Source organism: Sus scrofa, chromosome 1 (genome assembly GCF_054392235.1).
Source record: "Sus scrofa isolate SSC_HxYL_T2T_F1_AM1 chromosome 1, Sscrofa_HxYL_maternal_Yorkshire_Landrace_v2.0, whole genome shotgun sequence".
NCBI classification, from domain to species: domain Eukaryota; kingdom Metazoa; phylum Chordata; class Mammalia; order Artiodactyla; family Suidae; genus Sus; species Sus scrofa.
This window is the reverse complement of record NC_139383.1, coordinates 108,411,833-108,435,459: the sequence shown is the minus strand read 5'-3', so window position 1 is coordinate 108,435,459 and position 23,627 is coordinate 108,411,833. Positions and strand designations below refer to the sequence as shown.

Sequence of the window (23,627 nt, the reverse complement as noted above, 5' to 3'; positions counted from 1 at the left end):
GATGGCCCAAGACCTCATTAATCTAAGCCTCCACTGAACTCCCAGTTTAACAAAAAGTCATAATGTTATATAAATGTAGCTTTTGTTGTTGTCATTACTTCTTTTTTCTCTTTTCCTTTTTTTTTTTTTTTTTGGTCTTTTCTTCTTTTAGAGCTGCACATGGAGGTTCCCAGGCTAAGGGTCCAGCAGTCAGAACTGTAGCCACCAGCCACCGACCTACACCAGAGCCACAGCAACGAGGGATCCAAGCCGCATATGTGACCTACACCACAGCTTACAGCAACGCCAGATCTTTAACCCACTGAGCAAGGCCAGAGATCGAACCTGCATCCTCATGGATCCTAGACGGGTTCACTAACCGCTGAGCCACGACGGGAACTCCTGTCATTACTTCTAATGGCACGGCCTTAATAACAGAGGTTTTGTCTCATTGTCACACATCATAGCCTGCCTTGCTTAGCTTGTGGATTCCTCTATCTATGGTGGACTGTAAGCTCCTTGAATGGAGGAACTCCAGGTCCAGCACTGTGTTCAGAAATACCCATGGACAAGCGTAACTAGAACTCAGCATCAAAGATTCAGGAAGTGGAAACCAATATCACAGGAGGAATCAGTGATCCAATAATCATTCCAGCTCTAACTTACAGCCAAATCACAGGGGTTCCCCAGGCTCAGTGGCATGCGGCCCACATGACCCTGTGACCAATAGACTTGATGCTCAGCAGCAGGACAAAAGCCACATTCAGAACAGCTTTCAGAACTTTACCAAGAAGTTCAAACAGTCCGTAAACACTCGCTATACTCGCAATCAGGAAATACAAATTAAAACAAAAATAGGGGGCCAATTCACGCCCAACAGAATGGCAAGAATGTCAACCAAAGGGAGGAGGAGGGGAAAAGGGAGCTCTTAATCTGTGGCTTAGATTAAAAATCGGTCCAACCTCTTTGGAGAGAGATTTCATAATGGCCAGTCCATTTGGAGAATACATATACTATAACCCAAAGATTTAACATGCCCCAAAGGAGCCCTCACACACATACACAAGGAAAGTGTCCCAGGATGTTCATTCACCTCAGCACTACTTGTGACTACAAAAAAAAAAAAAAAAAAAAAAAATACACCAACTTAAACCTTCAGCAGAACAATGGTGAAACTATTGTTTGTACAAGGAGGGGTTAAATGTGAATGGTCTAGATCTGTACGTATTGGCTAAATACCATAAACAATGTTGAATGAAAAAAAAAAAAGGAATCTTTTCTTTAAGGCCACACCTGTGGCATGTGGAATTCCTAGGCTAGGAGTCATATCAGAGCTGCAGCTGCCAGTCTACGCCACAGCCACAGCTGTGCTGTATCCGAGCCACATCTTTGAGCTTGTGGCAATGCCAGATCCTTCACCCACTGAGCAAGGCCAGGGATCAAACTCCCATCCTCACGGATACTCTGTCAGGTTCTTAACCTACTGAACCACGATGGGAACTCCGAAAAGCAACTTTTAAAGGGATATGTCCACTCGGACACTTCAGAAGTGTCGTGCCGTAAAAGAACAGAGACCACTCCAACACAGGAAAAAACAAATTAGGAGTCTTTATTACTGGCCAGGGCCACACACTGCCTTAAAGTGGCTTGAGCGTGAAGCCCCGAACAAAGAAACGGACCACATTTATAAAGGCAAACTTACATCCAGGTTGGGAGGGGGTGCGCATGCATAAGCAGGGGTGCAAAAGCGAAGCGGCGATCAAATTACTTCAAATCTTAACTAGGAATAGTGTTTAGGTTAACAATAATGATTTATAGTAAGGGCCATATTTTCCGACTTTCAAGCAGGCATCTTCTGCTGGCGCCAAAGAGGTAATTAGATGGGTAACCTTGTGGCAATTGCAGTCCCCCTTATCAGCTAACTTTGTTCTTCTAAGGAAGGGGGCTGCGGCCAGAAACTCAGATGCCGGTTGATTACATTACACGGGCGCTGTGAAATGTTAACAAGGCCCAGGCAAATGTCCTTCAGAAGCATCCAAAACAATTCTATAAGTTATCCATGGGTACAAACAGAAGTTTCTATACGTTGTCATGGGTATAAAACTCATGAAGAGGGAGACACACTAATATTAGTTAATGTTGGAAGACTAGTGCATCTGGTTTTGAAAGGGGAGAATCGGGGAAGGGCACTAAGAGGCTTCAAGACTATCTGCAATGTTTTACCTTTTAGAATATCTGAAACCTACATGAGAAACGGGTCACATTAGTTACTTCTTAGGGGTTTATCAGATTTGAAATATTTTACAAAAATGATCCTCTTTCTGCTACAGCACATAGGTACAAGCTGCACTTCCAAGCACCAAGAGAAAGAAAAAAGACACAATTATCTAGATCAGAAACTTGGGGCTAACAGCTTCCCTCAGCTGGCACCCTTCCCCCACACACTCCAATGGATCCTAGTCCATAATCACTCAGACAAGCCACTCAAGCATCCACTCTCCACATGGCCAAGCTGTGTCACAGGTATTGGATGGAAACTGGACACATGAAGAACTGCAATGGAGGAGTTCCCGTTGTGTAAGAACCCAACACACTGTCTATGACGATGTGAGTTTGGTCCCTGGCCTCACTCAGTGGGTTAAGGATTCCAGCGTTGCCACAAGCTGTTCCTGTCAGGAACTTCCCTATGCCACAGGTGTGGCCTTAAAAAAAAAAGTCACTTTTTTTCCATTCAAACTTCTTTATGAGATTTAGGTTGCAGATGCATAGGCCAGCAGTCACAGCTCTGATTCAATGCCTAGCCTGGGAACTTCCATATGCTGCAGGTGTAGCTCTTAAAAAAAAAAAAAAAAAAAAAATCCCTGTCCAGGATAAGGCCTTCTTCCTCCAGGCCAGCACAGGGCTTAACAAGTGAAACCAGGGCTGGGCTCTATCCCCCACTTGCCCTCTCAACTGAGGGTCTGCAATCAGAACACAAGCTGCACGACAGTTGACAGAGGGCTTGATCTGGAATTCACTTTTCCTTGCAAAGGGTTTGAGGTTTTGCCCATGTGCTCTGGATACGGAAAGATGGAAGATGTGCTCAGCAAAGGAAAGGACGCTACTGACCATCAACCCAGGATAGAAAGGGTGATGAGACACTTACTTCCGCTGGGTTTCTCCGGACTTGACCCGGATGCGCCTGATATTCAGCTCGCGCTCAGAGCTGCGGGGTTGAGACAGATAGCTGCGGAGCTCCTTCCACAGGCTGAACCAGGACTGAGATGTCCCCTCCCAGGTGAGTTTGATCTTCAGGAGGTCTCCCAAGTCCTCCTCGGTATAGACCAGGAAGGTGTTGGTGGCATTCAGCCCGATCTGCTCCACACTGCCAAGAGAAAGGGAAGTTGGTCTCAGTCCCCTGCCACCTGGAAAACTTGGGCACCATGCACAATGACACAGTGGCAGCACCTGTCCCACATGGACTGGAGACAAATGCAAGAGGTTTTCCCTCCCTTTTCTGCCCTCCACATCACACCAGTAGGACCAGGATAGAAGCTCAGCTGTGCTCCACATAGACAGAGAGATAACATTGCCCACAGCAATCCAGCTTCTTATCCAAGGCATTCCTTGAAAAAGAATGGATATGCCTATAACTGAATCACTTTGTTATACAGGAGAGGTTAACATAACATTGTAAATCAACTATAGGCCAATAAAAATTTTTTAAATGAGAAAAAAAGGCTGGAGTTCCCAACGTGGCTCAGCAGAAATGAATCTGACTAGCACCCATGAGGATACAGGTTCAATCCCTGGCCTCGCTCAGTGGGTTAAGGATCTGGCATTACCATGAGCTGTGCTGTAGATCACAGATGCAGCTTGGATCCTGCGTTACTGTGGCTATGGTGTAGGCCAACAGCTACAGCTCTGATTCAACCCCTAGCCTGGAAACCTCCATATGCCACGGGCGTAGCCCTAAAAAAGACAAGCAAACCAAATAAAAAGAATGAAAGACAAAAGGCCATCGCTGGGAGTTCCCTTTGTGGCTCAGTAGGATAAGAATCCGACTAGTATCCATGAGGATGCAGATTTGATCCCTGGCCTCACTCAGTGGGTTAAGGATCTGGCATTGCCGAGAGCTGTGGTATAGGTCGCAGGCACGGCTCAGATATGGCACTGCTGTAGCTATAGCTTAGGCCAACAACTGCAGCTCCAATTCAATCCCTAGCCTGGGAACTTCCATATGCCACAGGTGCAGCCCTGAAAAGACACACAAAAAAGCCATTCCTGCCCATCTCCATTCAGGCTTCTTCCTGGGGGGACAGGACCAGGAAAGAATAGAAGTGAGAAAGCACAAAGAAGTCATATCCCCGCTCAACAGTATTCTCTTGTTCTCAGCCCACAGGCACCCATCTCCCTTGGAACCTGGGGAGATGTTCCTACTGCCTGCCCCTGTCACCTTGCACTTGGGGGAGCCTACCTCACCCCATCTGTGCATGAGTGTGTGGGTACAAGCCTGGTCCCCTCACTAGCCGCAGAGCCCCAGCAGCAGGTACCCTGATGATGTTACTCTGCAATCCAGCATTACTCAGCACAGTGCTGATGTGTGCAACAGATGTGTGCAGATGACTATGTGCCCCTCCCACAGATCATGAGAAACGGGCCAGGGGTGAGGTTATCAAGTTGCAAGGTTCCCAAAGCCTCAGGAATCAGGCATTGACGGAAATGAAACAGCAGTTTCTGTACAGCCAATCCAGCAGATTCTCACGCTACTGATTCACCCCCAAGAGCTTCCCTCCTGGAAATATTCTGAGTCAAGGGCTCCGTCCATGGAGAGTGTGAAGCAGGAGAGAGAAACCACCCAGCTCCACCCTGACACAAAGACTACACTCTCCTATACTTGTTTGCACACTCTTGCCCTCTACTCCTCTTCAAAGCAACTCATTCTCTGCCCTGAACCCAGACTGTGACTTACATTTCCAAAGGCAGAATCTGGGAGTCTGCATTGGTGCCGTAAAGGGTGACGTAGAAGGTGGGCTCGATTTCTCCCATGTTCTTATAACTGAAGACATGGATTTTCATCTGATAATGGTAAACTGCAGAGACAGTAGAACAAAGACATTTGTGAGCCTTGCTTGTCATCTTAGGCCCAAACTGACTCACCTAGAACAGTGAGTTTTTAGGGAGTGCCTTCCTTTTGGTCCAGCCCAATATCCAGCCTCCCTTTGATCTCATTCTGTCTGATGGCCCAAGAGGTCACTACAGTATAGAAGAAGGAGCCCTGAACCTGAGGTTTGGGGATTCTGACCTAGATACTTTCTAGCTCTATGACCTTAAATTTAAGGACCACAGTATTAATAACCTCTGGAGCCTCAACTTCCTCATACGTAAAATAACACCCACATTATCCATGATACCCTATGGTTTTAGAACATGTTATAAAAATGCAAGATATAATTTCGAGGCACTGTTGGTCCTATCTCAGGTTATTTTGATGTTCAAAAGAAAAAACAAATATGCGCTTTGAAAAGCTAAAGGCAAGATTGAAAATTAAGATATTGAAGCCAAGACATGGAAACAACCTAAATGTCCATCCACAGAGGAGTGGATCAAGAAGATGTGGTACATATACACAATGGAATATTACTCAGCCATTAAAAGGAAAGGAATGATGACATTTGCAGCAACATGGATGGACCTAGAAATTATCATGCTAAGTGAAGTCAGTCAGACAGTGAGACACCAACACCAAATACTATCATTTACATGTGGAATCTAAAAAAAGGACACAGTGAACTTCTTTGCAGAACAGATACTGACTCACAGACTTTGAAAAACTTACAGTTTCCAAATGAGACAGTTGGGGGATAAGGGGATGACCTGGGGGTTTGGGATGAAAATGCTGTAAAATTGGGTTGTGATGATTGGTGTACAACTATAAATGTAATAAAATGCATTGAGTAATAAAAAAGAAAGAAAATTAAGATATTGATATTGTGATCATAGGGTGATGATTCACATCACAAAAGGAATCCCCATCATTTTTTTCTTCTGACCATACCCATGGCATGCAGAAATTCCTGGGCCAGGTATGGAGCCTACACCAGAGCAGCGGCCCAAGCCGCAGCAGTGACAATGCCATATCCCTAACCACTAGGCCGCCAGGGAACTCCCTCCCATCATTTATTTTTAAAGATTAACTTCCCTAGGGCATAACATAATCTGATCTGCAATGATTTGATTTAACTGTGGGATATGCCCTGTTGGACAATGTGGTATTTAGAAGGAGGAAAAAGGCAAAGGTCTTTCCTGAGGGCAATGAGGGCAGGGACTGAGGTTACCTTTGAAAGGCATGCCCGCCCGGGTTTTCAGGTACATTTTGCTGTTCCTCTTATTCCTTGTTCTCTTGGCATTGTAGCCAATACTATTACAACGGTTCTTCCGGCAACTGAGACAGATCCCCTTTTTGAAGCGGTTAGAGTCCGTGCACTGGAACGCGAAGCTTGGCTTGTCCTGATTCACCAGGGAATCAACAAAGAGATGCACTGCCCGCTCATGCTCACACTTCATCACCTCTGTGATTGCTGCAGGGGAGGCGGAGTTGGAGATGGTTAGGATGAGCTGCTTCTTGGGGTCCACCCACATGATCAGTAAGCCCTGTACATAATTCATCTGTAACATGCACTTCTTTTTTTTTTTGGCCACCCCATGACACATGGAGTTACCAGGCCAGGGATCAGGTCCAAGCTGCAGTTTTGACCTAAGCCAGCTGTGGCAATGCCAGATCCCTAACCCACTGTGCTGGGCCAGGGATCTAACCTGTGACCCAGTGCTCCCCAGACACTGCTGAGCCCATTGTGCCACAGAGGTCAGAGCAATGAGCACTTTTCATGTTACCGTTAGTATGCTTGTTTGTGTTGTTATTAATACACGTCTCGTGATGTGCTCTTGTTAGAATTGAAGGCCACAGGGTTCCCACTGTGGCGCCTCAGAAACAAATCCTACTAGCATCCATGAGGATGTGGGTTCGGTCCCTGGACTCGCTCAGTGGGTCAGGGATCCAGCATTGCCATGAGCTGCAGTGTAAGTCGCAGAGGCAGCTTGGAACCCAAGTTCCTGTGGTAGTAGCGCAGGCCGGCAGCTGTGGCTCCAATTCAACCCCTAGCCTGAGAACTTTCATATATTGCGAGTGTGGCCTTAAAAGCAAAAAAAAAAAAAAAAAAAAAAAAAAAAAAAAAGAACTGAAGGACAGTCCTGCTACCAAACTGCCTGCCCTCCAGGTGGGAAGACTGCACTAATATGCACACAATAATTGAGAGCAAGAGAATGCACAAGACAAGCACTAAACAGGGTGATAGAGATCAGTTGTGTGTAAGAGTCACTACACAATTGCGTTATGCAGTCATGAAATGCTGGAAATGGATCAGACACTAAACACCATCTAGGCCAAGGCTCAGCAAGCTATAGCTTGCAGGCTGGCCCCATTTTTCTACAGCTTTATTGGACCACAGCCACACTCATTCATTTACTATTGTCTCCAGTTGCCTCTGTGCTAGGGCCATATGGTTTGCAAAGCCTAAAATACTGATTAGCTGACTCTAAGAAAATGTTTGTCAACCTCATTCTAGTCCAGTCCTTTCCATGATAGATTATAACCCAAATGTCCTTGTAGGTGAAGTTATTTTCTCTGCATCCTACAGTCAGTTAGTTGCAGTTAGGAGCATCTTTTGGATTTTTTTGATTCATAGTACATCATTATTTCTTGCAACCAGAGACTAAAGCCAATAGTGCCAGTAAATCCTTGGACCTTAAGAAAAATTTGGCAAAGCCCCCCTACCACCTCCTCACTAACACTTAACATTTCAGCTTTAAGAAATGCCATCATCTAAGGGCTAAGCTTCCAATGTCACGGACCCTCAAGCCCTGCAAGGTTCCATGGATATCAGCACATTGGAAGAGGGCAACTTAGGACTGAAGGACAAAGTGGAACATCCAAAGAGCAGAGCATCAGAGTGGAGAGAGCCTAGGAGCCAAGACTTAGAAAACCTGCCACGATGCAAGGCAGTGAGCAAAAGACATCCAGCCCATCAGTTTCAGCAGCAAATTCAGTTCAGCCCAAGGTTGATGCAAATAGGCTTGGACCTTCAGAAAGATAGACTTTAAGTGAATGGAGCAAGCATCTTGACTTTACTTCTTTAAAAGTGTTATAAAAACTAAATTATAGTATATCCATGCTAAACAGTATTGTACAACCTTTAAAAAGAATAACTGAAGGGAGTTCCCACTGTGGCACAATGGGACCAGTAGTGTCTGGAGTATTGGGACACAGGCTCAAACCTCAGCCCAGCACAATGGGTTTAGGATCCAGCGTTGCCGAAGCTGTGGGGTAAGTCACAGCTGCAGCTCGAATCTGGCCCAGGAACTCCCATATGCCACAGGGTGGCCAAAAAAAAAAAGACTAACTTAGGTAGATCTATGAACTCTGATGTCTAAGAATGTCCATAATACGTTATAATATGTTTGGACTGAAAAAGTTGCAGAACAATGTGACTTTGAAAAATATCACACACACACACAAATGAATTTGCAAAACAAAAAGACAGGACGGATACACACAAAATGTTCGTGTAAGCTACCTCCAGCGTGAAGGTAGAAGTGGGCATGGGACGTGAGGGGACATTTTTGCTTTTTAATTTATGCAATTCTACAACGCTTGCCCCCAACAAACATGTATTCCTTTTACCATAAAAAGAAGTTAGTCAATAATAATTGTGACCTCAAAGCATAAGAAAGCAGAGTGGAGACCATGGGAAGGCTGTTAATGGGCTTGCAGGAAGGGGCACTGGAGCATAAACAGTGTTGGAGGGCCACTGTGGCGAAAGTGGGAATGATTTCATCGGGATGTCCTCGGTACCAGGCGCTAACAGCTCTGGTTGATTTAGGAAGAGATGTAATAATTGAGCCAAAACAAAAAATAAGGAACTCACTTCCATATGCAATTGACCCCAAGATGTCGTTGAGTCCACAGCCCGGCTGGAAGTCGCCCCCGTTGGGGTAGATGTCGATGTGACCCACAGGCATCTGAATCCCGATGCTCAAGCCAAAGGAGCGCGTGTAGGTGTGCAGGACGTCCACAAAGTCCGCGTCATCAGGGGACAGCCTCTTGTGGATGTCCACCCCTTCAAACATGGGCCCAGCAGGATCCAGACCTACAGCAGGAGGGGGAGCCAAGACGAGCTGTGTCAGGTGCGCCGAGCCCTGACGGAAAGCTCAGTGCGCACCTGGGACAGAATGCAACTGTCCCCCACCCGTGAATCCTAACGCAGAGGAACTTAAGCTTTCTTCTGAAGCCTTCACCGGTCCTGGCAACTCAGCTGACTTTGTAAACTGGTCACCAGGTTCAACCAATACACGGATCCAAGGAACCACACACTGTCAGAAGTGGAGCAGTTCTAGAAAGAACTCGGGCTGGCTGAAACCAAGCCATTCAACCCACCTATTCTGCCACTGAGAGCCTGCCGTGCAGCCTTGATTTTAGCAGAATTTCAACAGGATAACTAAGCTACCTGCATCTTCTGCAGGGAAGACTCAGTCTCCTCAAACTGAGCTATTTGTATTGTCCAAATACAAATTATTCTTCCCCTTCATTTAGTGATGAATTGGGTCCAGAGGTGGAATGGTGAGAGAGGGGTACCCCAGACACTCTGAGCATCCATATTCCAGGCCTCCAGAATTCCTCTCTTTTGCAGCCACAAGGAGTAAACCTTTGTGCCTGAGAACTTTCTGTACTGGCCAGGCAAGCAGCACCACAGAGAACACTGGTTCTTGCATTTGAAACACAGGAAGATCTCTTACAAATTCAGATTCCACTGGGTAGCTATGAAAAACTGTGGAAGGACATGCTAGCCCCAGGTGACCTGTGGGTATGTGTGCTGGGGGAGGGGGCAGGGCAGGGAAGTGGGAAGATAGTGGCAACTATAAGAGGCACTTTCACCACCTTTTAGGTTGGGCACCACGTGAAGCCATTCAAAAAGGAGTTGGCAAAGCATAAAATGCAAATTCTCTAGGACCCAAGAGATTCTGATGGCAGGTGTGGAGGCCAGAAAGATAGGTTTATTCCCCAGGTGATCCTAAAAACAGGCGGTCTGTGGACCATATTTTGAAAAACTTCTCCAGGCTTCAATATCATCTAGAAAATGGAAACTGAATGTCTTAATTCACAAAGTTCATATGTGAGATATGAATGGAGTAAGTGCTTATCAATGTAAACACTCGCTACCATCACCAAGCTACCAAGTAATTATGGGAGCCAGTTTCATCTCAACCTAGAAGCTCGTTGTTTGCTCTACAGGCACAGAGAGAGGATGCAGAGAGAGTTAAGAAAAGGTTACTTGCAGCAGAGGATGGAGATTGGCTTAGTCTAGAACAGTGGTTCTCCACTGGAAGGAATGTTTCTCCCCCAGGGTGGGGGAGCATTTGGCAATATCCAAAGATATTTTTGGTTGTCACCATTGAGGAAGACAGAGAGAAGACACTGATAGCATCTAGTGAGTAGAGGCCAGGGATGTGATAAACATCCTACAATCACAGGTCAGCTCCCACACAAGCATCATCTGGACCCAAATGTGAATAAATCCGAGGTTGAGAAATGCAGATCTAGAAACACCAAGGTAGGGAGGAAGTATGACCAAGAACGGAGTTGTGGAAAGCAAGAGATGGATAATAGAACCGTGTTCCCCAGACCCCAGGGCGATGGAACCAGGAAGTCATTTTAGGATAAACAAAAGCAAAGCTATTGTCCAGAGTGGACAGTAAACTGGAGGAACTCACTATTCATGAGAAGTGAGAGATTGAAACTCTAAATAGTTTCCAGGAGAAGTTTAGAAAAATGTATGAATGACAGAGGCAGAAAGGAAACTCAGGTGGCCTGGGGGCTCATCTCTAGCCGGGGACCCAAAAGAGAGATGGCCTCCCAGAATAGCCCACGATGACCCTTTTTAGGGTCTGACCACAGAATTGACACAGGCAGCCTCTCTCTGCCTCTCACTATGTCCCCTGGAGAAAAAAAAAAAAAAGAAAGAAAGAAGAGGAACATTTTGCTTTGCAGCCAATAAGAGAGGGGCTCTTGTATTGCTGAACAAAAGTCTCCACCAGACGGTCAGTGCCATGGAAACCAAGCTGGGCTGGAGGAATGCAGGCAGCTGACGGGGCTTCTCCAAAGGCTGGCTGGCAGGCAGGCTGAGCCTTCACCTCCCCAGACTGACCCTGCCTGACACATAGCCAGGGCCCATGGACTCTGGGGAAAAGTTGCACAATTCATTTTTTAACTATGAATGGGAAGGCTGCCCTCCAAAAAAAGAGAAGATGGAGGATGACCAATTCTTCCAAACTCCTCCAAAGGTGTTCTGTCCAGCAAATGGAACAGCGCATGCACACACATGTGTGCACATACATACACTCTTATGAACACGCATACACACAGGAAATCCTCTGCCTTCCGGCCTGGCAGGACAGAGCCTGCTGCCCTGCAAGGTACTTCACCTATCCTGGCAGGAGAGCAGCAGCATGGCGCAGCATGGAGGTGCAGACTCTGGAATCCCATCGCCTGGGTTTGAATCCCAGCTCTGCCACTCAGGGTGTGAGACACTGAGCCCCTTGTTTACTCACTGTGTAAATAAGTCCTAGTCTCCCCACCTTTAAGGGAAGCCCCAAGGACCCCTGTGCCCAGAGATGGCATAAAGTACCTGTCATACATTGGGTATTTGACATTAGGTAGCCCACAGCCTGCCAAGAGAGCACATTTAGTTCCTCTTTTTTTTTTTTCTTTTTTTGCCACCCTGAAGCATATGGAGTTCCTGGGCCAGTGAACAGATCTGAGCCTCAAACTTCGGCAATGCCAGATCCTTAATCCACTGTGCCTGGCTGGGGATCAAACCTGCATCCCAGTGCTCCCGAGATGCCACTGATCCCATTGCACCACAGCGGAAATTCCAGTTCCTATTTCTTGAATGAATGAACACATCTGCTTGCTTATTTGTTTATAACTAACAAGACACAAGTTCAACTAGAAATACATGACCTCCTCCTCACTACATCATGGAATTCCCTCAGAAGCCTTCAAGGGTAAAATTCTAATAGACCCCAGTCCACAGGTCTCTGATCCAAGCAAGACTGGGGTTCAGGTATCCCCTGCAGGCCCAGACTAAGAACCTGCTGCTCCTATGCACAGCAGCCTCAGGACCCCACACAAACTGCAGTCTCTGGTCCTCTTACCAGTCAGGACCACCAGGTTCCCAGACCCATGGGAAGTCTGAGGGGAGAGGAAAGGGTACAGGCCTCCCCCATCAGACATGCACAGCAGCATGTGTCAGGTCAGCCAAATACCCTCTGAGGTGCTGCCTGGCAACTGGACAGAGGCCACTGCTTCCTGTCACATTCACCCTGGGCCCCCGATCCACAGAGAAAGGCCACAGAGAAGGGGCTGTGCTCCGGACATGCCAGCCGATGCTCATGCAGACAGCACAGAGCACTGATTAGCATTCTGCCCTTGAAGCCTGCATCTCAGCAGTTCCCACCCAGACAGGCAGGAGGAAAGAACTGGAACCCTCCTACTAGCCCCATCTCATTTCAGACTTAGACATAGGGTCAGGGAGGATCTGCAGCTTGTCCTTGTTGCCAAGGACACTCTGGCTCAGCACTTTGGTGGGGGCCTCGTGTGTGCTGCAGTGTGCGCACAGCTGCCTGGGATCTGCAACATCAAGCCTCTCTCGTTGTGGGTTAGGAGGAGGCATCCAGACAATAGAACCCAGAGGGGCTTGAGGCCAAAAGGCTTTGCTGCGGCAGTGGGTTAATGAGCAGTCACGTGGGTTAATGAGCAGTCACATGTGGCCACACAAACACTGCCCTAAGACACTTCAGGACTCTTTGTTTTGATAATCAAAAGTAAAGCTCTCAAAAAAGAATGTATATAAACGTGTAACTCGGTCACTTTGATGTATAGCAGAAATGGACAGAACATGGTAAATCTGCTATAATAAAAAAAGTTTTTAAAACTTTATTAAAGAAAAGCAGTAATATAATGATTTCTACCTCCTTCAGACATCTGTGTTTTAATGCATGTTTTAGATAATGTGTATTTCTGAAATGGATGTGATTTTTAGGTGACATTATAGTTATCATACACCATGTCACTTACTCATGAGTGATAAGTTCGATCATTCATTATGCTTATTTTTGTAAAATTTTTATTTAAAATAATTTTTTTTTGTTTTGTTTTGTTTTGTTTTTTTGCCTTTTCTAGGGCCCTCCCGCGGCATATAGGAGGTTCCCAGGCTAGGGGTCTAATTGGAGCTGTAGCCGCCGGCCTACACCACAGCCACAGCAACGTGGGATCCGAGCCGCATCTGTGACCTACACCACAGCTCACCGCAACACTGAATCCTTAACCCACTGAGTGAGGCCAGGGATTGAACCTGAAACCTCATGGTTCCTAGTCAGACTTGTTAACCATTGAGCTACAGTGAGAACTCCAAAAATAAAATTTTTTTTTTTTTGTCTTTTTTGTTGTTGTTGTTGTTGTTGTTGTTGTTGCTATTTCTTGGGCCGCTCCCGCAGCATATGGAGGTTCCCAGGCTAGGGGTTGAATCAGAGCTGTAGCCACCGGCCTAAGCCAGAGCCACAGCAACGCGGGATCCGAGCCGCGTCTGCAACCTACACCACAGCTCACAGCAACGCCGGATCGTTAACCCACTGAGCAAGGGCAGGGACCGAACCCGCAACCTCATGGTTCCTAGTCGGATTCGTTAACCACTGCACCACGACGGGAACTCCAAATTTTTTAATTTAAAAAAAGGAAAGCTCTCAAGCTATGCTGAATCAAACAGTTGGATCCAAAGGAGAGTGAGAGAGAGAGAGAGAGAGAGAGTGTGTGTGTGTGTGTGTGTGTGTGTGTGTGTGTGCTCATTAGACTTAAGTCCAGGGATAATGATTGGAAAAGGGCTACTAAAACCTCACAAATGTATATATATTTTTATCTTTTTATCTTCCCCAGGCTAGGGATGGAACTTGCATCACAGCAGCAACCCGAGCCACTTCAGTGACAATGTCAGATCCTTAACCCGCTGAGCCACATGAGAACTCCCTGTGTATATCTTTAAAATCTATCCCTTTAGCTTGTTGCTGAAATCTGAAACTCAGTCATTCTTTAGCTAATGACTCCCTTCTACCGGAGCCCTGTTTCAAAATGAAAACATTGCCAGGAAAGAAACCATTGCCTCTTTCCTTTGGGGTGACCAGATGGGCCCTTAATATGTTGGAGGTGAGGGAGAAGCTCAGCAGGGAGACAAATAAAAGAGTGCTGGCAGGAGAACCAAAGTTCAGGGCAACAAATCTGCCACCAATTTCCTACTGGAAGAAGCCTGTGCATGCGTCTGAAGGGGCCCCACAATGGAAAAGAGAATCCTTCCCGCTTTTCACAATCATTAAATGACGTAATGATTTAAATCAAACTCTCATATCAAAAATTCAATAAGGTGGAAAACTCCATTGTCCATTGACAACCCAGGTACCAATATCAGAAAGGTCTCTTTAATGACAATTTTATCCCCCCCATTCTAAATCAGTAATTATCTGTGTATATGTACAACTGGGTCACTTTGTTGTACAGCGGAAATTATCACAGCCTTGTAAATTAACTATATACTTCAATAAAACTTTTTTTTAAAATCTAAAATTAAAAAATAAAATAAACAGGTAATTATTGCTAATTAATATGCCAACTAAACACTGGAAAGAGGGTGTTGGTAGATGAAAACCAGAGGCAGAAATCAAACTGTAATCCATCACGCATTCCTTTCCCTTGAGGTCCTGGCCCATCACAGGCAGGGACTGGAGGTGAGCGCCAGAAGCCTGCAGGCCAGGATCCACCCCAGTTCCACCCTTGAGTCTTAGCTGTTTGCCCCTGGGTGTTTCCCCACCTGCTGGACTAGACCAGTGCTCCCTGGTGCTCTGGGACCCTGAGATCCCCCCAGAGTAGGGGAAGGCCAAACAGCAGAGCTAACAATACCTGCAAACACTCAGACTTGACCAGAACACCCCATGTTTCATGTACTGGGGTCCTGCACAAGTTCAATGTGAAAAAAAAGGGCTCCATGATGAAAAAGAACATTTGAAAAGCCTTGGACTAGATGTTCTGTGGAGTTCTTCCAAAGCTGACCCGCTCTGTCTCCCTTATGCTGCCCCTCTGGGATCCCTCTGGTTCTGGAAAGCCCGGGGACTGGAGCACAGAGGGAGGCCATGGTCCTGTGAGTGGAGGCAGCAGACTTACCCGTGATTCTGCCCACCATGCCTTTCACGAAGTTGCCAGCGTACCCAGCCACGTGAGCGCCCAGGCTGTAGCCGATCAAGTGCACATTCCCGAGAGAAAAATCCTCCTTCCCCTGCTGGAAGTCACAGACATGTACGAGTTAGGAGTATGGTCCTGAGCCCATAGGGGAGCCAACAATTCAAGAAGTCCATCACGTCGGGAAGGATACGCGGGAGCTGGGACAGAGACTTGCCGGGGCATGGCTGGCATTGCTAGCAGGGCAACGCGGATGGGACGTAGCCAGGTGAGCAGAGGTGAAAAAGACTTGATGGCATTTCAAATGCCAAGTGCTGGGGACAAGGTAGAGGTTGTGACCAGGAACTACATAGCAGAACTTTCTGGTTTTTTTCTGGCCATACCCAAGGCAGAGAGGGGAGGTGTGGCAGCGTGGAGGTCAAAGCCACTGGACTCACCAGAGAATAAATGCCAGCCACAGCTTGCAACAGCGTGCTCCCTGCCTGCCCGCTAGGCCCAGGTGCTGCCACCCTCCTTACCACAAGCCTGCTTGGGAGCCCTGAGTTGAAGCATTGGACCTTTATAGGGCACTTGGCAGTGAGGGTTGGGGTTGTAAGGAGTTGCAGATTTGACCCCATGGCTCAGGACCCAAGTTCAACAAAAACAACTTAGGCGGAGGACTAAGAAAACCAACGAGAATTCTGCCAGAATTCATCAGATTCCCTGGGCTTTTAAAAGGAAGTTCAGGGAATTCTCTGGTGGCTCAGTGGGTTGAGGATTTGGCAGTCACTGCTATCACTCTAGTTACTGATGTGGCTCGGGTTCGATCCCTGGCTGGAGAACTTCTGCACACTGAAGGCAAAAAAAGCTACAATAAAATAAAAATAAAAGGAAAGTCATGCTGGAATTGCCCAGATAATCAGGTCACTTTGCCAGTGTACCCCTGCCTCTTATTAAGTCCACTGATCTCAGGCAAATCATTAACGTATAAAAAGTAAATTTAAGACCTCAAGGTCTGTTTTCCACAATTTTTTTTTCTTTTGGTCTTTTTGCCATTTCTTGGGCCCCTCCCGTGGCACATAGGAGGTTCCCAGGCTAGGGGTCTAATCAGAGCCTAGCTGCCAGCCTACGTCAGAGCCACAGCAACTCGGGATCCGAGCCGCGTCTGCGACCTACACCACAGCTCACGGCAACGCCAGATCATTAACCCACTGAGCAAGGGCAGGGATCGAACCCGCAACCTCATGGTTCCTAGTCGGATTCGTTAACCACTGAGCCAGGACAGGAACTCCCTCCACACGTATTTTATTAGAGGCATTAGGCTGCATTTGTTTGACCCAATCCTCCTCACATTCAGCTCAGCCACATTTCAGCAGCAAGAGCAGAGTTCAGTAGGTATTTAGGATTACAATCTGGGGAGTCCCCTTCACGGCTCAGCTGTAACGAACCGGACTAGTATCCATGAAGAAGCAGGTTCAATCCCTGGCTTTGCTCAGGACACTGCATTGCTCTGAACTGTGGTATAGGTCACAGACATGGCTCGGATCTGGCACTGTAATGGCTGTGAGCTTACAGCTCCAATTCGACCCCTAGCCTCGGAACTTCCATATGCCATGGGTGCAGCCCTAAAAAAGACCAAATTAAAAAAAAAAAAAAAAAAAAAAAAAAGCTGGTCCTGGCTCCAGGCCATTCCTAACCTGAGGGCATCAGCAAGTAATAGCCCAGAAGGCAAATTTTCTTCCCGCAAGTAAAGTAGCAGGAAAAATCCAGACATGTGTCAATAATTAGAAAGCTTTCTAAAAGTCTAAGCTTCCAAATATTCCAAGCAATACTTAATTCAGTTGAAAAATATTGACTCTCAATGATATTCTCAGACCCCTGAAGTTCACTGTAACAGTCTGACCTCTGTTTCTTAAGAGGGTTCAGGTTCAAAGTCAAGCTCATAAAAGGAGAGCATGATCCCGTTGATCCCGTTGATCCCGTTACCTGCAGCCAGTCGAGCATCCTTGCGACGCTGTGTCCCACTTTCCTCGTGTTATTGACCGCATCTACATAAAGCTGATGAGCCAGCGGGAGCCAGTCCACCACCACAACATTGGCTCCTTTCTCTCTTGTCTGCAGGGCTGACACGAGTTTGTACAGCCAATTTTCAAACATGCCACTCATCTGCAGAGAAAACGGGACCTTTTTTAAAATTCTCCTTCTGGGTTTCAGAAATCCTAATGGAAACTTCACTTTGGCTGCCCAGGCATCAAACACTTGCACATGATAGAGGCCAGCCACAAGCAAGATTACTACATAGATGTTTGACTGCCACTGCTTTTTTTTTTTTGGTTTTTAGGGCTGCACCTGAGGCATATGGAGGTTCCCAGGCTATGGGTCGAACTGGAGTCACAGCTGCCAGCCTACGCCACAGCCACAACAGCACAGGATCAGAGGCTTGTCTGCGACCTACACCACAGTTCATGGCAATGCCAGATCCTCAACTCACTGAGTGAGGTCAGGAATCAAACCTGCAGCCTCATGGTTCCTAGTCAGATTCATTTCCACTGCTCCACAATGGAAACTCCTACCATTGCTTTGTACACCTCTGTTTTTTCCCTTCAAAACTTTCAGAGCTGGTATCCTCTGCTGCTGTCCCACTGACCAATAGGGCTACTATGAGATAAACATTGGTGGCGATGCTGGTCTGAGGTTAGCCTGAGTCCCTGTCACAGTCAGGGAAGTAAGTGGCCTGGTCCATCATTCAGAGGTAACTGAGAAGGGTTGCCCTGGAGAATTAGTTTCTCTCTCAGAGAGGCAGGGAGACGTTGTATTTTAGGGAAACACAGAGTTAACAAATGACCCCTTCCCACAACCCATCTCTGCCATCATTCTGCCATCAGATCTGTCCCTGGAATCCCAAATTAGAACTCGGAACACATTTTCCCACAGAAACAAAGTATAACTACTGACTAGGTCCAGTTGTAAACCCATCCACAAGTACATTATTAGATAAATAGATTTTCTGTGCCTGGCCTGGGAACCCGAATGCCATTTACAATCCTGCTTCTATGGGAAACTGCTGTTCCAAGTTCCGAAACAGATTACAAAAGAACTTTCTGGAATACAACCCATTTGTAAGTTGCAGGCAGTTTGTATTTACATTTTGACAGGGGGCCTTTAAAAGTTTCGAAAAATGCATGATTCTAATCATAGGCTGTGTGGTGAGGACGGGTGGACAGACTCTTAATCATCTCTTCAATTACATTAGGTAGGTGGGTGCCTACATACCACACAGCCCCACCCACCCCTGCCAGGCCTGACCCCAACAGTTGGTGATAGACCTAAAGACCCCAGAAGCATGTAACGGATATGAATTTCTCATCATTAAGAGGAGGAATGTCCCCTCCCAATTAGCCCAGGCAGAAACCTGCTCACTTAATAGTGCCATTTTCCTACAGACTGCCATTATATGAATGACTAAATCCCTTGCTGGTCCAAAGCTTCTGAGGCTGAGCATTAAAGCCTTTTTTTGTTGTCGAAGTTTGTCATGGGCTTTTCAATGTGAATTGCTCAGCTAGGGCACATAAAGACCCCAGTGCCTTTAAATGGAGCCATCTCTATGCAAACAGGAGGGCACCGTGCCAACCAGGGCCAGCCATCCCGGGCCAGGCATCCAGGCCAGCTGGCTCCTCACAGACTCTCCAAGCCAGTCAAGATGCTTCAGTTCAGCTCAGCTCTTATGGAGCGATGGCCCCCGCGAGGCAGTGGTTGACCAATGTAATTAAGTGTAATTAGAGGGCTCCTTAAGAGCCAATGGAGCTGAGCTGCTGCCCTCAGGAGAGCCACTTTCTGAAAGCCCGCTGTGTGCCAGCATTAAATACCACCCTGCTGGAGTCCAGACTGCCCCCTCCACGAAGTGCCCATTACATTCTTCACAGCTGTCTGAAATACAAGCAGCCCACAAGAAAAGAGGGAGAGAGAGAGAGGAATCTGGAAGCACCAGTATTCCTTTCAATTGACCAAAACAAAGGAAACCAGATCTTGTGCAAAGCCGTGGAACTCCCTCCCCTGGGCTCACCGTCCATCCATGAATGATGAAGAAGGTTTTGGCTGTTGCATTGAAGCCACAGTCTTCTAAGAGCTGGTTGTGGCCAAGGGAAAGGTAGCAGCCTTCATGCTCTGGGTCCTCAGAGGTTCGGAGGTTAAATCTCACAGGGGGGGTGGCAGCAGCTGGCACATCACTGGGTTTGTGGGGCTCATCTGGGAGGAAGAACAGCGCATCAGTGGTGAGAGATCCGGGGTCTAGTTCTAGTTCACTCTCCAGCAAATTACTTAAGCCTTCTGGGTTTCAGTTTTTACATCTGCTGAATGTTTCTTCCTCCCTTCCCAGAAGAGTTGCAAAGACGTTATAAGAGGGACGTTTCATCAATATTTAAGAGTGCTCAGAGTTCCCATTGTGGCTCAGAGGAAACAAATCCAACTAGTATCCACGAGGGTGCGGGTTTGATCCCTGCACTTGCTCAGTAGGTCAGGGATCTGACGCTGCTGTGAGCTGGGGTGTAGGTCGCAGATGCAGCTTGGACCCACATTGCTGCGGCTGTGGTGTAGCTGTAGCTCTGATTCGACCCCTAGCCTGGGAACTTCCATGAGCCATGGGCGCGGCACTAAAAAGAAAAAAAAAAAGTAACAGTACTAATTAGTCACTAGTAGCAATTACGGAGAATCTGAAAGAATGTCTCTCTTGCTTTTTTTTCTTTTTTCTTCCTTTTTATTTCTTGTTTTTCTTCCTTTATTTTTCTTTTCAGCCACCCTGAGGCATATGGAGTTTCCAGGCCAGGCATCAGATCTGAGCCACCGACACAACACTGGATCCTAAACCCACTGTGCCAGGCCTGGGATTGAACCTGTGTCCAAGCACTCCAGAGAGATGCCACTGATCCTGTTGCACCTCAGCAAGAACTCCTCTCTTGCTTTTCTTTCCTCTTCCCTATCCAAATAGGTCCTCCTTCTTTCCCTCAAGTTACTACTTTCAAAGTATGGATCCTCAATTCTTTTCCTCAAAGGTTTGGGCCAGTTTTGTTGTAGAATTTAGGAACTTTAAGGTATTAGAAAAGGATTATGGTATACATACCGTGTATTTTGTAACACCCCTAGCAGGGTCTGAGGTATTCCCCATTCATTAAACAGACAAATAATATTTCTGCAGGGAAATACAAGACAACTTGGACTCAATGGAAAAAAATTATAAAAACCCTCTTGTCAGTTGAGGTCAGTTTTTGTTGCCAAATGAGCAAGAATTCAGGTCATGTAAAGCTAGGTCTGCTTCCAAATAAATTACTAAACAAATTTTTCAATTTTGAAAGATTTCAGATTTTGGAATTGGAGGTAAGGAACTGTTGACCTATTATATAATGGACTTTCCTAGTGTTTCCACCTTGATTCCAGCACTTACTCCAAGACCTCAAGCATCCTCAGTGCTCCTGGCAGAACCAGACCTGGGCCAGACACTCTTCTCGTTTGTTAAGAAAATTACTGAAGCCGTGAAGAAACTCCTAAGAGCAGCAAAATTTCTCCTTCCAGATCCATTGTGTACATGCAGTGCTGTAAGGAGATGACCCTACTCCAAAACGCAGCCAATGCCCCTGATGGTCCCTATGGCCTTTTAACACTAGTTATACCGTCATCACCACACTATGTCAGAAGGTTTTAAAGGAACCCCTTTATCACTCTTCCAACCATCCAGGATCCCATCCCTTAATAACAGGCTAGGAAATTAGAAAAATCAAAGACCCCTGTTACCCAGAAATCAAGGGAAAAGTTACCAAATGACGATCCCAGGAGTTAAAAAAACAAATGGAGTCACGGAAAGAGAGACCAGAGTGGTGGAGAAGTTGGTGGTGAAGGGGACAAGGGGGAGGATAACAGATGTAAAAAGGATAAGGTTCCAGAAAATGCACCTCAATACACATGAGCAGAACCTTGTCATTAAAGTAAGGAACAAAAGCCCCAACTGGCAGAAATCTGAACCGTGGACACAACTGGTCAACGTCTCCCAATTTCCACCTAGAGAGCCACTCAGATCAGATGGGAAGTTTAAGGGAAAAAGGAAAGGGATTCTGCTGGCTTCCTGGCACCAACCTGGATAAACGCACATACTGAGATAAAAGGTTCACCTTAGTACCTGGATTTCTCCAACCTCACATTTCTCTAGCTCATTCCTACTACTACTTCTAGCCTGAGTCCTTCAGCCTCTGGATCTCATGACTTGTCAAGGCTCATTCTCTTACCTCCCTCAGTTGCTTCCCTCAGTGAGGGAAGCCTGGCCACAGATTAAAACCACACCACCTTCTCCCACCAGCCCCCTGTACCTTTCTCCTCTGCTTTATTTTTCTCTGTAACATTGAGCACTATTTATATACTTTAATTAGTTGACTGGCTGTCTTCCCACCCTGACATGTAAGCTCTGTGGAAGCAGAGATTTACACTTGTTCAGTTCACTGCTGTATCTCCTACTCATAGAAGCATACCTGACAAATAAATACTTTTTCTTTTTTCTTTCTTCCTTTTTTTTTTTTTTTTTTGGCAGCACCCACAGCATGAGGAAGTTCCTGGGCCAGGGATCAAACGTGCACCACGGCAGTGACAACGCCCAATCCTTAACCCATTGGGCCACCAGGGAACTCCAATAAATATGTTTTTGAATGAATGAAATTGCCCCCCCCAAATACTCAGAATAGCGGAACACAGAAGCTGGAAGGAATGTTAGCATTTTGCAGGAGAGCTACCCTGTTCACCTGCACTAGAGTTAAGAACATGTGAAGTGCAGCAAGTTTTTTTTCATTCATTCAAATTAAATCCCCCCAAACACACACGCACATAAGCTGACATGGATCAACATCATTTGACCCAACCTCAGCAGAAAAGTAGACGATGAAATAACGGGGTATGGTTCAGGGATTCCCCCACTCTCCTCTGCTTAACTACTTGGTACTCCCGCTGAGTGACCTACACTCACTCCTCCAGGGTAGGCTTCCTTCAATAGAAAAGACTGTCATGTAGAACTCTGAAGAAAAGCTGGCAGCTAGGAAAAGAAGTAGAAAGAGGAAGAGCAAGGGCTAGAAAGAGCGTTGGGGGAAGGCTAGCACCCTGGGGAAGAAGCCCAGCAGCTTCTCTGCACAAATTACTCACCAAATGCTCCCGGTAAGCATTCATCAAACCAGAGCCAGCTACCCTAATACCTTACCTTTCAAAACACCTATGCTGAGATTTAGAAGGAGGGGCAACAGATGACAGCGCTCTTTCTAACAGCCTTCTGACCCCGAAAAACCCCAGGTTCAAAGAGAAGGACAAGGTGAAATAGCTGCTGGCAGCCAACTCTGCTGACTGGACAGCACCGATAAGGGAACCACATAACGGCAAGGGGGTGGGGCGAGAGTGAGCGCTGGAGAGCGCACCCACCAGCCTGTGGCCTTTTGGATGCCCGGCTGGGGATGCCCTGGTCAGAGGTGCTGAGGAACAAGTGAACTGCAAGACCAATTAGGAAGAGCAAATGGACAGTGCAGGAGGAAAGGAAGAAGGATGGCACAGGATCGAGGAAAGACTGAAGAAGGGTGGGCGAGACAGAGGGGACTTGGCGCAGGAAAGAAGTTTTTGGGGTGGTAATAAAAATAAGTGCACGTTACCTTGCAACCTTCCCTCTGGACCAGGGAGTGCGGGGCCTTCCGCCGCAAAACAGCAATAGAAGCTCCAGAGGCAGAGCAGAGGAACTGAGTTTCGCATCCTTCCCCACAGCACCCCCTTCCCCAAAATGAGACTTTTAAAAAGATAAAAAAACAAACCAAACAAACAAACAAAAAGAAAAAAACCACCTCTCGAAGTTTCCAGCAGTCCGAGCCCTTAAGACCCTAAGTGGGATCAGACAGTGGTGGCCTTAGACAGCTGAAGGTGGAGAAGGTGAAAAATGAAAACTTGGCTAAACTGAGCAGCGGGGTGGTGGAGTGAGTGTGAAAGGGCTTGAACCAGAACCAGATCTGCCCTTCCCTGTGCCTCCCGCCCGGGAAGCCTGGGCTTGCCACTGTCACACCGCGCGAGCTGCCACCGCGCGAGCTGCCCGGCGAGGTAGTTTTTTAAAGTATTGGAGTCATCTGACCCATCGCCAGATGGTGATTTGCATAATTTATTCCCGTCCCTGGACTCTGATTGGTCACACCTTCGCTGACGTCCGAACCAAAGACTCCCCAAAGTTTGAATGAAAGCGCCACACACCCACCGCGTGGACTCTCCGCACGCGCTGCCTTGCTTTCTCCCCCGGCAACTCCGCCAGCAGCCGGGCTCCTGCCACCACACTTTTTCCTGGTGTCCACTCCCG

The 23,627-nt window shown here is 46.9% G+C and overlaps 1 protein-coding gene across 4 annotated transcripts in view; it reads right to left on the bottom strand.

Moving 5' to 3' along the window:
- Window positions 1-23,360, bottom strand: part of LIPG (lipase G, endothelial type) — a 28,929-nt gene extending 5,569 nt beyond the window's left edge. The window contains exons 1-8 of one of the 4 annotated variants that reach the window (XM_013992843.3): window positions 22,942-23,360; window positions 19,338-19,519; window positions 17,261-17,440; window positions 15,281-15,392; window positions 8,943-9,164; window positions 6,297-6,539; window positions 4,931-5,051; window positions 3,125-3,343 (exon numbers count right to left, since the gene is read on the bottom strand). In XM_013992843.3, the coding sequence (XP_013848297.1) occupies window positions 3,125-3,343; window positions 4,931-5,051; window positions 6,297-6,539; window positions 8,943-9,164; window positions 15,281-15,392; window positions 17,261-17,440; window positions 19,338-19,519; window positions 22,942-23,038 (1,376 nt within the window). In that variant the 5' untranslated portion in view covers window positions 23,039-23,360. 4 annotated transcript variants of the gene reach the window in all.
- Between the last annotated feature and the right edge of the window lie 267 nt (window positions 23,361-23,627).